The sequence below is a fragment of the Ambystoma mexicanum genome, chromosome 3q (assembly GCF_040938575.1).
Source record: "Ambystoma mexicanum isolate Mex_15411 chromosome 3q, UKY_AmexF1_1, whole genome shotgun sequence".
NCBI lineage: Eukaryota > Metazoa > Chordata > Amphibia > Caudata > Ambystomatidae > Ambystoma > Ambystoma mexicanum.
Genome location: NC_090926.1, coordinates 368,760,166 through 368,774,292, shown reverse-complemented (window position 1 = coordinate 368,774,292; position 14,127 = coordinate 368,760,166). Strand labels below are relative to the sequence as shown.

Here is a 14,127-nt window from a genome sequence, read left to right as displayed (position 1 = left end):
TGGGTGGATAAGATGTTTATCACCAGTTCAAAGGAAACTTTTTTATTTCTCTCTCTCCTCATATTGATGAAGTGTCCATGTAAAATCCATGTGCATCACGCCTGGGTTTAGAGGTCCCCGACCAGATAGAACTTGTAATAAATTAGGATTGTTGTAGGTGAATATGTAACCATGTGATGATGTCACGACCGACTATGGGAAGAGCCCAAAAAGAGTTTGTAATGTAAATATGAGCTAATGCAAATGTATGTCAAAGCAGAGGGTGGTTAAGTGGATGTGTCTAATGAGAGCATGGGAACTTAGGCGGATTAGATTTTCTTGTACAGGGTTAACCAATAATGTTTGGAGGGATGACTTTGTAACTAAATATGTGGGAGTCTGTTAAATGTTGCAACAATGTACAAAAAGTATAACCTTGGTATGTTTCGAGGAGAATCGGGTTAGTTCTTTCTCTAAGGAGTCATCTAACCACTCCCGGCCATTTGCATACAATAAACTTGCTTTACGCATATATGTGCACTCACTTCTTAAGAGGTGGGCCTATTTTGGGTAAGGAGATTGAGGTCCACCTCTACACACGATGGGCTCAGTGTGTGTCAAAGACATAAGCTCTGAAGAAGGAGGCACTATCATAGTCAATCCACTAGAAGGCAGCAGCAGATCAAACAGAATTGAAGCTGTCTGAGAAATGCAATTGGCATGAATAGTGCTGTTCTATACTGTGCCTTACTGCAACACGTGTGTTCTGCACATCGCCGCACCCTATTCCATTTGTTGAATACATGGGACTGGAGTAGCCTCCAATCTCATCTGCTTTAATGTAGGAGTCTGTTTTCAGAAGGTTATAGGGTAGATGCCAGCTAAAGCCTGAAGGAGGGTTGAGTCACACTCTGTGCTCCGATAAGAACAGCAAAAAACGGGTCAAGCTCAACCCTTATGAACATGTGCCCGGAAAGGAGCGTGGAGCAGGCCGGCGGCAGCAGCGGCAAGGATTCCACTTCTCCCTTTTTCCCCATGAATCTACTTCATGAAGAATAGCGATTATTCCTCAGAAGGGGATTCGGACAAAATGATTACTTCACAGCAGGAAGCGTGTCCTGCCGTCCTTTTTTGTTCATGCTTTTGAAGAGTGTGGCCACAGGTACCTTTGAATTCTCACATTCCTTTGCTCCTGACTTTTTGAGCTTCGGTAGAGTCCGGTTTAAGGATGCTCGGGTTCGCGTGTTGGGAACTATCGACAAGTGTGTGTGTTCTGGTGATTGAGAAATTCACTGCAATGTTGATACCCATCATGCACTTCCTGGGCTCTGCGGTGGCTGGTTCTGAGAGCATTCTATTTTAGGTTATGTGGACTGTTTTGATTTTCTTGAAGAACCATCTTTGGTGTGCATTAAGAAGAAACTACATTTTCATGAATTCCCTTAGCCCTGCTTTCTGGTTTTGTTACACTAGCTGTTCTGAGGGATTTCTTTTTCTTTTTTTAATGTATCTGATGGGTGTAGCTGGCAGTACTGACGGGCACTTATAACAGACATCCAGGTGAAGGACCACTGAATCAGTCTCAGAGCAAGCATGTGGGGACCAACTTGTGAAAGGGTGTACCTATCTCGGGTAGCAGGGCGTTGCATATCTTCTTTGAAGAGATACAGAAGGAAGCCGTCTGGCCACTATGTCTCCATAGGTCTATGGCGCCCTGCATTGTGCTGAGAATTCCAACACACTGCTTAGAAAACTACAAATCCTGCAAAGCTTTAGTGAGACAAAAAATTCTGAAAACTTTATTTAGAATTGAAATCTGCATGAATGTATGGATCAATAAATATATAAGCTTCATTTTTATATATACAGTTACAATAACAGAAAGGTTACATTCCATGTCCCAACCGCTGAAATATTTTTAAACAATTTAATTTTCACATTTTAGTATTTTTTTTAATCATTTTATCATTTTATTTGCTTCTCAAGCCGAGGTGTCTCCTGACACTTTTTCTCCTGTTTTTTTTCCATGCAAAAGATAATTTTACTTGTGTACATTACAGATTTTATACTGCGCTTTAAAAACCTGGAGGGTCGGTAGATCACTAGGAAGCACCGTCGCTGCACCCCATTCCTCCTGCTGACCAAAATGAAACCCCCGAAATGTTGGGAATGATGATGTAGGCAAGCCAGTTTCACATGTGTATATACATTGTTCATTTAGAAAAAATGCAAAGGAGGCAGCATGGGGGTGGCACGTTTACAGTTATTGTGGGAAACAACGCTGTTTTTAAAGCTGCCTTTCTTGTCTGTGAAAGCCTTAATCCATCTTCCCTCGGATAGCAGATGTTGGGTTTCCGGGGGATCACTCAAATGTTACATTCCTCACAGGATGAACAAGATCACACATAGCATGCCATGCCGTGCCTCACAGTCCTTTGGCATGTGGCAAATGGTTGCTGAAATGTTTACCTTTGTGTTTTATGTTTTCGACCTTCTTTTCTTTGTAATGGGGAAAGGGCGCAGAGTGAGCAGGAGGGACAGTGTAGCACAGCCTTGTGTTAAGTGCTTCAAACATTGCTTCCAGTTACACCGCCTCCACTTATGCACAGAGCCCGAATACTTCTTGCCCTTGAAACCCAGGCTTTTGAAGAATGTTGTGAACATGGAATGGGCTGTGAGGGCCTTAACATTTTTGGCAAATCCATAATTGACACAAGTATGTCTGACAGCTGGGAAATTTAGCAAAAGAAAATGAAACGTTGCCTTCTTGTTCAGGCATGTATTCATCTTGCAGAGTTCGCACGGAAGTCGGGGGTGGGAGGAAGCAGAGCATGGCGGGAAGTGTGACCCCGTGTGGGCCCGAGGCCTAGCTCTCACCTTGGAGAAGAACCCCATATGCTGTGCAGAGCCATACTCTCTGCTTTACCAAAGCAGAACCTCTGTGCCCAACTCCCCAAGGCCTCTGCTACCATTTTGCTTCACCAAAAGGCAAATTAACGTTCTTGTATGAATTTGGAGTCTGGTTGATTTCAAAATTGTATACATCAACAATATCGACCGTGTTTTAAAATAAACACGAATTCATAGCTCTCAACTCACACGCTTTTGGCGGGTGTCACCCGCCTTGTAAAGGCCTGACTCACCGCCAAGCCTCCTGCACGCCCATACATTCCAATGGGCGTCTCACCCGCCAAAAACAAAATCGGGTGATTTCACCCGCCTTTGCAACACAAATGGTTGAGAGCTATGCACGAATTTGATGATGTTCTGAAATCTTGCTTTTTATCTCTGGAAATATTTAAGTGCAGCAGCAAACAAGCCCTGGCCTTCCGAGGCCAGGCTCTGGAAGGGGATACATGCAGGGAAACGGGGTTCCTCCCTCTGTGATAGCATGCTTCACGTCTACAAATGTATTGCTGGCAAGTACGGAAACCTGTAGCTTATTTTACAAGAGAATTTCCCTGTCACCATCATGAGTACAGTGGCGGTAAAATCACAAGAGAAACATGTTTTTGACTTTCTGCCAACATATTATAAAAAAACACTGCATGGATTTCATGTCGGCCCATATGAACCCCAGTAATAAATAATGGCTATCTATGTCACATTATTTATTTTAACTGCAATTTTTTAAATGTTTGATAAATCAGGTAAACTCTCTAGGGTATATAAATAGTTAACATATAAAGACATTGCATTATCATAGAGCGTTAGCAATGAGTGGGAAATGCTCCAGGTTGAATATGGCTTCCACCTCTCATTCCAAGATGTCAGCCACCTATCGTTCCAAGAAGACCCACTTTTCTCCAAGATGGCTGCTGTATCATTCCAATGGGATTCATACAACTATGCATAGTTGTTGCTAAGTGCTGGTAACGTGATTCAAATTTCCCTCATTTTTCCTCAAATGCTGCCTCGACAGAAAGAAGGAAATTAATTGAAGAAAAGAGCATGTGAGAGATCCTTCAGCCAAAATAAAAACATCTTAATATATCGTTTGTACATTCAAAATAATGTCTATTCTCCGTTACTTAACATTGTGCATTCCAATCAGTGCCTGAAAAGGGCTGATAATCTAAAACCTTTTCAGCCTTTTCATCATGGCTGTCATGGATTTAATGGTCATATTTTGGCACTTATCAGTAGAGTATTGATATTGAATGGAACAGTACTGGCACTTCTCAACAGGGCTGCTATACTTTTAATGGGACTGAACCCGCATTTCCCAGTATCAATACCATTCTTTTCATGTATTGGTATTTCGCTTTTCCTCTGTAGCGATGCATATTTAATATCACAGTACCAGACATTCTCACCAGGGCTCTAATACTTTCAGCCATTGTATCTGGGCTTCTTAGCACAATTGCAATACTCTAAATAAGCCAATAACCGCAATTCGTAGATGGCTAGCCGGTGTTTTTCACATGTCACAGGATTGGCATATTAGACAATATTATTTTAATGGCGCAATACCAATACCAATACCTCTTAGCTGATACTATTCTTTAAGTGGGCGGCCATGTTACTTTTCAGCCAGGCTGCTAGTCATTTAATATGAGAAGAATGCCTCTCGTTACAGGGAAACGTGTGCCGTGAGGTAGCGTAGGCGCAATTCTCTTTGCTATTTCAAACACAGATTGCCGTTAACTGCACGTCTTTTCATTCATCCACTAGACTATCTGACTGCATTAGAGGAGAGTTTTTTATGCATATAAAAATAAATATATTAGGAAGCCCAGTACTTGATATATACGACAACTCTTTATGTTTAAAATGAAAAAAATAACTCTTGACTGCAGTTTGGAAAAACTCAAAATCTACGAGTGAGTGTCTGAAACTGCCAACATGAGCACAACAATTCGTCACTAGGTCTAAAATGTGCAAACGTCTGGTACTAAAGTGCGTTTGTTACTACCAAAGCCACTCCTTCTAAAATGGCGCCTTCAGTAACATTTACAGCAGAGCCGCACAAGCTGGTAGGCTTTTCTCTAGCACGTGACGTGACTGATTACGCCTGATCCTTTCACGGTAAGCAGCGTGTGGGCGAACTCCCTCCACTTTCTGTCCTCAATTTTTCCTTAATGCGAATTTGCCTCGTTTTGTTTTCTTTGTGCGCACACCAAACACTGCTTTTGGCCCCTGAACTCCAAGGAGTCATATTCTATATTTGGCACAGGTGCACAGTGTTAAAAAATAGTATGAATTGGGTACAATTAGAAAATCCGAAAGACATGGAATGACTGCCCTTGTGATAGGCTGCTGTTCAATTCTGCTACAAGCTAATTTTCTTCTGTAATTGCAGTAATGTGAGTGGCATTGGACAAATCTCTTTCCTGCTTTTAATTGCACAGGGCAGGCAAAGTTATACATGGTGCCACTGAGCTTACTAGACCGTAGCAAGACTTTACCTGCACTAGGAGGCTGCTAAAGGTATGTAGGGCGACTATAGGACGGCTCATTTCAATAAGTGTGCAAGAGCCCAGCCATTAGAACCCCTCACCCATGCACCAACTCCTGCACATGTTGTGGGTGGAGGGAAAATGTCAGTGTGAGGAAAAGGAGCATAGCATCAGGATTTGTCAAGGGAGAGTAGTGCGGCTGCCGCCTCTAAACCTGCCAGTGTTGAGCACTGCCCCGGTAAACAAGCACTGTGAATAGTGTGGCCTAATTTACCAACCACAGATGTGAGGACCAGAATAGATACGTTTTGAGGGTTGCAAATCTACAGGTAAGGCTGACTGGTCCTCACTAGTGAGGATTTCTTGAGGGCCGGCTTGGCAGCAGTACTCTCTGAGGGATCAGTTGTAGGTTTGGAGAGTAGGTTCCTTATAAAGCAGAAGGTAAAAGAAACACAAGCTATGTAATAGTAAGCAAAATAAAATAAAGAGATTGAAAGAACAGAATAAATAGATGAAAAGACAGGCTTCGGTCAATCTCACACGTACCCAATTTGGAGACATTCACATTGATTGCCGGTCACAAAAAAGTCTCTCAGATTTCTGAACTTTTGGATCAAAGCACCAGCAGATTGATGCACGATGATCTAAGGGTGGGCAGTGTCATCGATGATGGTGGATTTTTTTTTAAATCCAGGGCCCAGTGATGCACTCTCCACCAGCGGCTCCGAGCACACCAAACATCATGGAGAAGTCAGACCAAAGCAAACAATTGCATCTGTAGCCATGAAACTCAGGAAGAATTTTTTCTATGACTTGTCTACTAAATCCATCTAAATTTCAGAACAAAACATCCATTACGGCTCCTCTTCATGATAATATATCTTGCCACCTCTTAGCAAAGATTGTTAATGTTAAATAGTGAAAGGATTGAGAAAAATGTACTTGTTGGGGGGAGGGGCGGATGGTTCTTTTCTGTAATGACTGACATGGCAACAATGCTGTCAATTGGCTCCTTTCGTTATTTAAATAATTTAGGTATGATTGTCATGATACAAATGGTGTGATTCTCTACTCGGTCCTTATTTTGTGGGATTGATCAATTAACGGGGTTAGGTATTCCTCTAATGTTTTAGACCTGTGACGATGCTGATCTTATTCAATACTACCCTACTCAGCGAGACAGGAATATGCCCAGGGTAGGGATTTTAATTCCTTCCAGACTGAAGTAAGCAATGTTGTTGGAGCACCAAATATCACCTGTTGCCCATTACCTAAGTATTTAATAGGAGCAATGTTGTGATTGACTCTTCGGTCGTGATTGTCACAGGAATAATGCAGAATTTGGCTTCTCGGGTCATGAGTGTCAGAGTAACAATGCTGTGATGGCTTCCACAACCATGCCTGTTACGTTGACAATTCTGTTGCTGCCTTCTCGGACATTATTGCTATGGTAGTCCTGCTGTGAGTGGCCTCATGTGTCCTGATTGTCATGAAAACTATGTTTTGATTGTCTCCTCTGTTATTTTCATTGTTATAACAATGCTGCGACAACCACAAATGTAGTTGCTCCCTAGCACCCTTTGTAACCATAACAATGATGGGATTGGTTGGGATGCAGGCCATGCATGTGACCCGATAAGATGCTGATGGGAGCAGAATGGAGACGAGTTGTACAGATGTTAGGCCAGTGGGAGTTGGCCTTTGCTCAATCCATGCACTTTTCCGAATTTCAGAGGAATAGTGGCTGAGCAGTGAGCGTCATCCCATCCCAGACAAGGCCAGGGAGGGCTTGCCACCTCTAGTCACCTTTCAGCTGTTTCTAGTCCGCGGGCAGACATGTCACCACTTGCCAACCAACTGCATGCTGTTCTCCAAGTGGAATAACTCTGGAGAGGCACAGTGGGTACACTGCACACACTGCACACAGGGATATGTATATGATGTTCTCCTCTGTCGGCCATCAACAACATATTTTGGGTGCACCAGTATATTAGTCAGTGGGAAGCTCCAGAACAGGCAAGTCGACATGAGGCTGACCCCCAGCAACAGATGGCACTTGCATAGAGAAAAACACACTTTTCATATCATTGTTTTTGAACAAAGAACTACGTTGCCTGAACGTGTTCTGTGCTGTCTCTTCACCATTGGGATTGTATAGAAGTTGTAGCTGTACTTCAAGGCCTATTACCAACAGGACTCCATCCTATCATTATGACCTAATCCCAGTGTGATATAATGTTGTACCCTATTGGGAAAGCAGGAAGAGTGCAAGCAGAGGCGGACTAGGTGAAGCATCAGTTTGTACAAATGGGGACTACAGTCACGCAAGACAGAGAGACCATCTCCAGCCTTATCAGGGTGTAGTCAAAGGAATGCGTTTAAATGTATATCTCGCGCGGAGTCCTGTTATCGTTATCCACTTTTATCTATGCCAACTTGTGTGTCTCAAAACCCTCCCACCAGGGCCAACTCTTCCAGAACAGGTGACCTAGAAGTCAGCCTTGTCCTCCATATTGGAGGTCTGAAGCCAACACTCCTTCTCTTACGTCTCACCTTGTCTTACATACTTAAGAACACTTTTCCAAATCCACGACTTTGTAGCATTGAATAGCCTGTGTCTGGTCGACAGCTACAAAGGAAAATCCTGTGGTAAGGGAGATAAAGTGAATGCGAGCTGCCCCTGACCAGGCACAAGGCTCGTGCAAAGATATGCAGAGAGCAAGAGAGTTCCAAATAACTGCATCTTGACATTGGTCTGAATGCCCAGATGTGTCCGGGTGAAGTAGGCTCTCAGCTTGACTCCGGCCGAGAATTGATTTCAGTTCTTGATCAGTCGGCTGACCTCATCAGGGTGCGTAGATGTTCCCAAGCTGATGTGGTGAATTCTCACTAGGGCATTTCACTTTCTATCTCAGCTGACTCCTAGGAAGAGACTGTCCTCACATGCACTCCCAGCATGAGCTGCATTGCCAAATCATGACTTCTGATGGATCACGGATACTTCTCACGTGAAGGCCGCTAGTGTCCACTCAGAAATAACACTTGAACATTGGTGTCCTAGGAATTGGCAAGACAAGAATTCAAACGAATGCTGTGTTCACAACGACTGTTGTCCTTGAGGCTATGGGTAGAGATGCAGTCGAATACAGGTGCCCGTGAAAAGAGCAAACTCTACTGCAACAAATCTACAACCCCCACCGGATATGCTCATAGGGAATGGTGGCATTGATTTCTAAATTTTGCATAAAGGAAAAAGAAATATTGTGGCAAAAAACGATACATTTTGTGGCAAAGAGGAGATACTAATTGTGTCGGTTACTGCCGTCCTAATTTTGCCGGACTCATAAATAATAATTAGGCATTTATATAGCACTACGTTTATCGAGCTCGGACGGATGAAAGGCTGAGTTTGGCCCTGCCGGGATTCGAACCTGCAATTTGCTTTATCTGCGTGACGAGTGTGCTTTTGGGTCACTGGTGCCACAGGCATCAAACAACTTTTAATGTGTCCCTCAGAACATTTAAAACGAGTGACAGTAGTGTAAAATATTCAGTGACCTTTTTTTTGTCCAATTTTGGAAATTTCACAGAATATTTCATAATTACCAGTTTTGTGTTTTTGTTGCTATTGCACAATCACTATAAATAGAATGGTGTGTTTAGGAAACACCTGGATGGCCCATGTAGGAACAGCAATTGTAGGTCCCTGCAAGAACGCGATCAAGGATCACCTGGAAGGTACGTGTGGAAAGATCAACACCCAGATGAGAGCAAAACACAACTGCAGAACACAGGGGACTAGGGCAACAACCAGCAACTGCACTGTGCAAGTAGAAAGTGCAATTATTTGATGGCATAGAAGGAAAGGTAAACAATGAACATAGGGATGGTTATAGATGGTTGAATAGAAAAGCCAACAACTGAGGGCCCGATTCATGGAATTTTCTGCACGGTTCAAAGTGACTTTGCACTGCTGAAAAACGTGACTTTGCACTGCCGAAAAAAGTGACTTTGCACTGCTGACACAAACCCTGATTCATGGAACCGTGCAAAGTGTATTATTCCAGTGCAAAGTCATTTTGTGCTGTCTTTGCGCTGCAAAAATACACTTTGCACAGTTGCACAAATCAGGGTTTGCGTCCGCAGTGCAGTCACTTTGAACCGTGCAAAAATTCCATGAATGTGCCCCCGAGCGTATAAGTGTATGAGTGTATAAGTGGAAAGAGCAACATGCAACACCTGTAGGGTACAGATAGAACTAGCAACAAGCAAATAACTAGGGTTGCAACAGTGAATAGCAGGAAATGTGGTCGAATAGATTAGTACATGACAGATGTAGAGCATCAGTCGGGAACACAACAAGCACCAATTGAAGCACGTAGAAAGGGCAAACGGGAGGGGTGAAGGTGGAAAGGGCAACACACAGCAATTCAAGGTTGCAGATAGAAAGAACAACCACCAACAACTAAAATGTGCAGGTGTAGATACCACGAACCAATAACATCCGGATAGAGCAACAAGCGAAAACTGGAATGTACACGTGGATAGAGTAGAGAAACAAGCAACAATGGGATTGTACACGTGGATAGAGAAACAAGCAACAGTTGGATTGTACACGTGGATAGAGAAACAAGCAACAATGGGAGTGCACACGTGGATAGAGAAACAAGCAACAGTTGGATTGTACACGTGGATAGAGAAACAAGCAACAATGGGAGTGTACACGTGGATAGAGAAACAAGCAACAGTTGGATTGCACATGTGGATAGAAAAACAAGCAACAATGGGACTGTACATGTAGATAGAGAAACAAGTAACAGTTGGATTGTACACGTGGATAGAGAAACAAGCAACAATGGGATTGCACACGTGGATAGAGAAACAAGCAACAGTTGGATTGTACACGTGGATAGAGAAACAAGCAACAATGAGAGTGTACACGTGGATAGAGAAACAAGCAACAATGGGAGTGTACACGTGGATGGAGAAACAAGCAACAGTTGGATTGTACACCTGAAATGAGCAACACGAAGCAACTTGGTGGTTATGTGGGAACGTGCAACATTCAGCAACTTGAGATTCTAGTAAGAAAAACATCTGGAGAATGAATTTGGAGCAACAACTAACACATGTAGAAATAACGTACAGCAACTGCAGAGTAAAGGTGGGAAGAACATCATGCTGCAACTGTAGCAAAAAGAAAAGAACAATTGGGAATGGAGTTTGCAAGTCGGTAGAAGAAGGGGCTGGTGATTGCAGGCGGGCGTGACACCAACCGGAAGGTTCAGGTGCGAAATATCTACAACTATATGGCGCAGGTGCGTGTCCCAGGATCTAGAGGGTGCAAGCTGAAAGTGGATATTACAGAGGTCCTGGTAGGAAAAAAAGAGTGATATTGTGAATATGTCAACATGAATAGTAAGAACTGCAGGGGGAGGGGAAGGTATGGCAGAATTGACATGGGTCCAAGTAGGAAGGCGATTACGAGTGTGTGGCGGCAACGGCAGGAAAGGGCGGGATGCTGATGGAAGAAGCTGCTACATGTGGAATGGACAAGACACAAACCTGCACCTGTCCTTTTTGATGCCGCAATGGAGGTACATCACCCCAGAGTACAGGAAATTAACCCAAACACCGGACTCGACAAGAAGAAAGCTAAAATGGCAGGACTGACAAATTAGTAAGAATAGGGTAGAACTGCAATATAACAGGGGGGCGACACATCCCAAAAAGCAGTGGGAAAGAATGAAGAACGAGAGGGATGATAGCTGGGAACATCGGAAGAGTGACGAGTTAGAGGGTGTGAGGTGTAAGATAAGGAGCAGCTAAAACAAGGATGGCTGATGCTGGAAAGAGCGAGGAGTAGGTGGAGGGCATGCTTGTGATGAAGAACGAGAGGGATGATAGCTGGGAACATCGGAAGAGTGACGAGTTAGAGGGTGTGAGGTGTAAGATAAGGAGCAGCTAAAACAAGGATGGCTGATGCTGGAAAGAGCGAGGAGTAGGTGGAGGGCATGCTTGTGATGAAGAACGAGAGGGATGATAGCTGGGAACATCGGAAGAGTGACGAGTTAGAGGGTGTGAGGTGTAAGATAAGGAGCAGCTAAAACAAGGATTGCTGATGCTGGAAAGAGCGAGGAGTAGGTGGAGGGCATGGTTGTGATGAAGAACGAGAGGGATGATAGCTGGGAACATCGGAAGAGTGACGAGTTAGAGGTTGTGAGGTGTAAGATAAGGAGCAGCTAAATCAAGGACTGCTGATGCTGGAAAGAGTGAGGAGTAGGTGGAGGGCATGCTTGTGATGAAGAACGAGAGGGATGATAGCTGGGAACATCGGAAGAGTGACGAGTTAGAGGGTGTGAGGTGTAAGATAAGGAGCAGCTAAATCAAGGACTGCTGATGCTGGAAAGAGTGAGGAGTAGGTGGAGGGCATGCTTGTGATGAAGAACGAGAGGGATGATAGCTGGGAACATCGGAAGAGTGACGAGTTAGAGGGTGTGAGGTGTAAGATAAGGAGCAGCTAAATCAAGGACTGCTGATGCTGGAAAGAGTGAGGAGTAGGTGGAGGGCATGCTTGTGAAACGGAGTAGGTAGGTGACATTGTTGAGTTGGGAACAGGCATCTGAGTGAACAGAAGCAATGTCCTGGATGCGTCAACCATGGATCATGGATGAGTGCTGCCCAAAAGGGGCCATAGTGGACAGGGGCTGGCATTGGCAATTCATTATTTCACTTTTCTTAATAGTATCGGGTAGGCAATGGCACTTTAGCAAATGGTATTTTGGGGGCAGGATTAGATGGCCACTGGCAGTAGATCATAACATTTTTCTTGAGATAGGGTTAGGAAGGTGCTGCCACTTTTCTGTAGGATATTTCTTGGGGATGGCTAAGGCGGGTGGAGGCACCTTTTTGTGGGGTTATTAATTGGGGTAGCTTCTGGCCCATATGTGATGAGGTGGGCACTGGCACTTTATTACAGGATGGTCTTCTTAATTGATGGTGAAGTCACTGGGCCTTTCTCCCAAAGTATTTCCTAGTTTATGCTGCCGGTGTCATGATTGGAGGATTCAAACAGTGGAAGCGCAACTCTTCAGAGTCCCAATGTAAGGATTCCATTGAAGGTGCAAGGCATCCTTTTCATTAACCGATCAGCCTCCTCATCCTTGATTCTATTATCGCCAGCTGGCGGCAAGGTATTTGGCACATTATTTGGGTGAGGGTTTCACCGAACCTGCTTATGCTGGTATGTCATATTGCATCTGATGAGATAAGGACCAGAAAGCTCTTACCTCCTGGTGGAAGGAGGTGGGTCATCACAAGGAGTTGCATCAACACAAGTGTGAGTCTGACGAACAGGCGAGAGGCATCAGGAGGTAAGAAGTGAAGACCACTCTCTTTTGGCCACCCCACTCTCACTTGGCATTGCAAGGGCCCTTCGCTTTCTTAAGAGTATGTCGATAGGAGCGCTCTAATACGCCTGTTTGGCCAATGAGGCGGCAGCTAGCGTTTGGAATTTGCTCCTGGATTGATGCTCTCCTGAAGTCCTCCATTGACCCTCAAGTGTCATCCTCCATTCCATGGATATCGCCTCGTTACCAATCTATCCATTGCATGCTTTTAACCTTTGAGCATGGAAGGTGGATGTTTTCCGAAGAAGTTAGATACAAAATGGTAGCTATGAGGTGTTCTGGTTTATCCCTCTTTTATCGGAGGGAATGTTACCAGGATGGCCAGCGCTGGCAAGGTGCACATTTATCATTGAGCTTAGGGAAAAAAAAAGACAAACACACCCACAAAAGCAATTGCATACAGTCAGCACGCTCCACATCAAAAGGCAATTCTCCACCTTCCTATTTTGGCACACTTCGTCGGGGATGCTGTGGAGTCCAATGTCTCTCTCTGCGTCCGCCCACCTCCCCACAACAAACCCCAAGGTTTACATATTCATGCTTCTTTTTGAACACAGAAATGGCCTCCCCAAAAGCATAAAAATAAAGATGTCTGCATACACTTGAACAACTGCGCCATGTTGTGACGCAGGATTCGAAGCTCGTTAATATGCTACAAAAAGATTTTTTTCCTTTTTTCGTTTGCATAATTAATTATGAAGATATTATATTGAATATATTAACACTGCTCCATGATGCGAAGTGAACAGTTTGACAATGCAGTATTTGCTTTCCGAGCGCCCTCGTTAGCACCCCCCCTTCAAAGCCTTAAACCTCCTAGGAGTTGCTTGACCCCTTCAGCACACAAGTTGTAGTTCCAAATGTCTTGAAACGAGGCACCCCTCCCCTCTGTTTGTTGAATTCGGTAGATATTGCCACTTTCTTAAATTCACGCTTTGCTGCATTGCTATTGCACAGACTGGCGAGGGTTCCTCCAGAGTTCCCCCATTCTCTCCACTTCAGTCCGATCCGGCCACCACCTCCGCGGGCTCCTCCTCACTGCTTGTGGACGTCCTCGCTGCGCACAATCTTGTATATGATCCAGTAGAAGGTGTTGAAGATGAGGAAGACCAGCGGAAAGCCGATGCGGGAAAACTTATCAATTTGCTTTGCCCGGCCAATGAAGAGCTTGCGCATCTCATCATCGGACTTGCCTGGAGGTGGTGGTGGTTTGGCTGTGTTGTTGTTGGTGCCCTTCATAGAGATGCCATCTTTGGCCTGGAGGCATGCAGGGCCCATCCCATAGGCGGCAAAGCTGAAGCGGCCTTCACCAGTCTCGTCCTCCTGCAAGAGATATAGCA

The 14,127-nt window shown here is 44.3% G+C and overlaps 1 protein-coding gene across 4 annotated transcripts in view; it reads right to left on the bottom strand.

The window, feature by feature from the left end:
- Nucleotides 1-1,750: 1,750 nt before the first annotated feature.
- GLRA1 (glycine receptor alpha 1) overlaps nt 1,751-14,127 on the bottom strand; it is a 730,078-nt gene continuing 717,701 nt past the window's right edge. For all 4 annotated transcript variants that reach the window (XM_069653991.1, XM_069653993.1, XM_069653992.1 and 1 more), the window contains one exon: nt 1,751-14,110. In XM_069653991.1, coding sequence (XP_069510092.1) covers nt 13,823-14,110 — 288 coding nt within the window. In that variant the 3' untranslated portion in view covers nt 1,751-13,822. The remainder of the gene's footprint in view (nt 14,111-14,127) is intronic.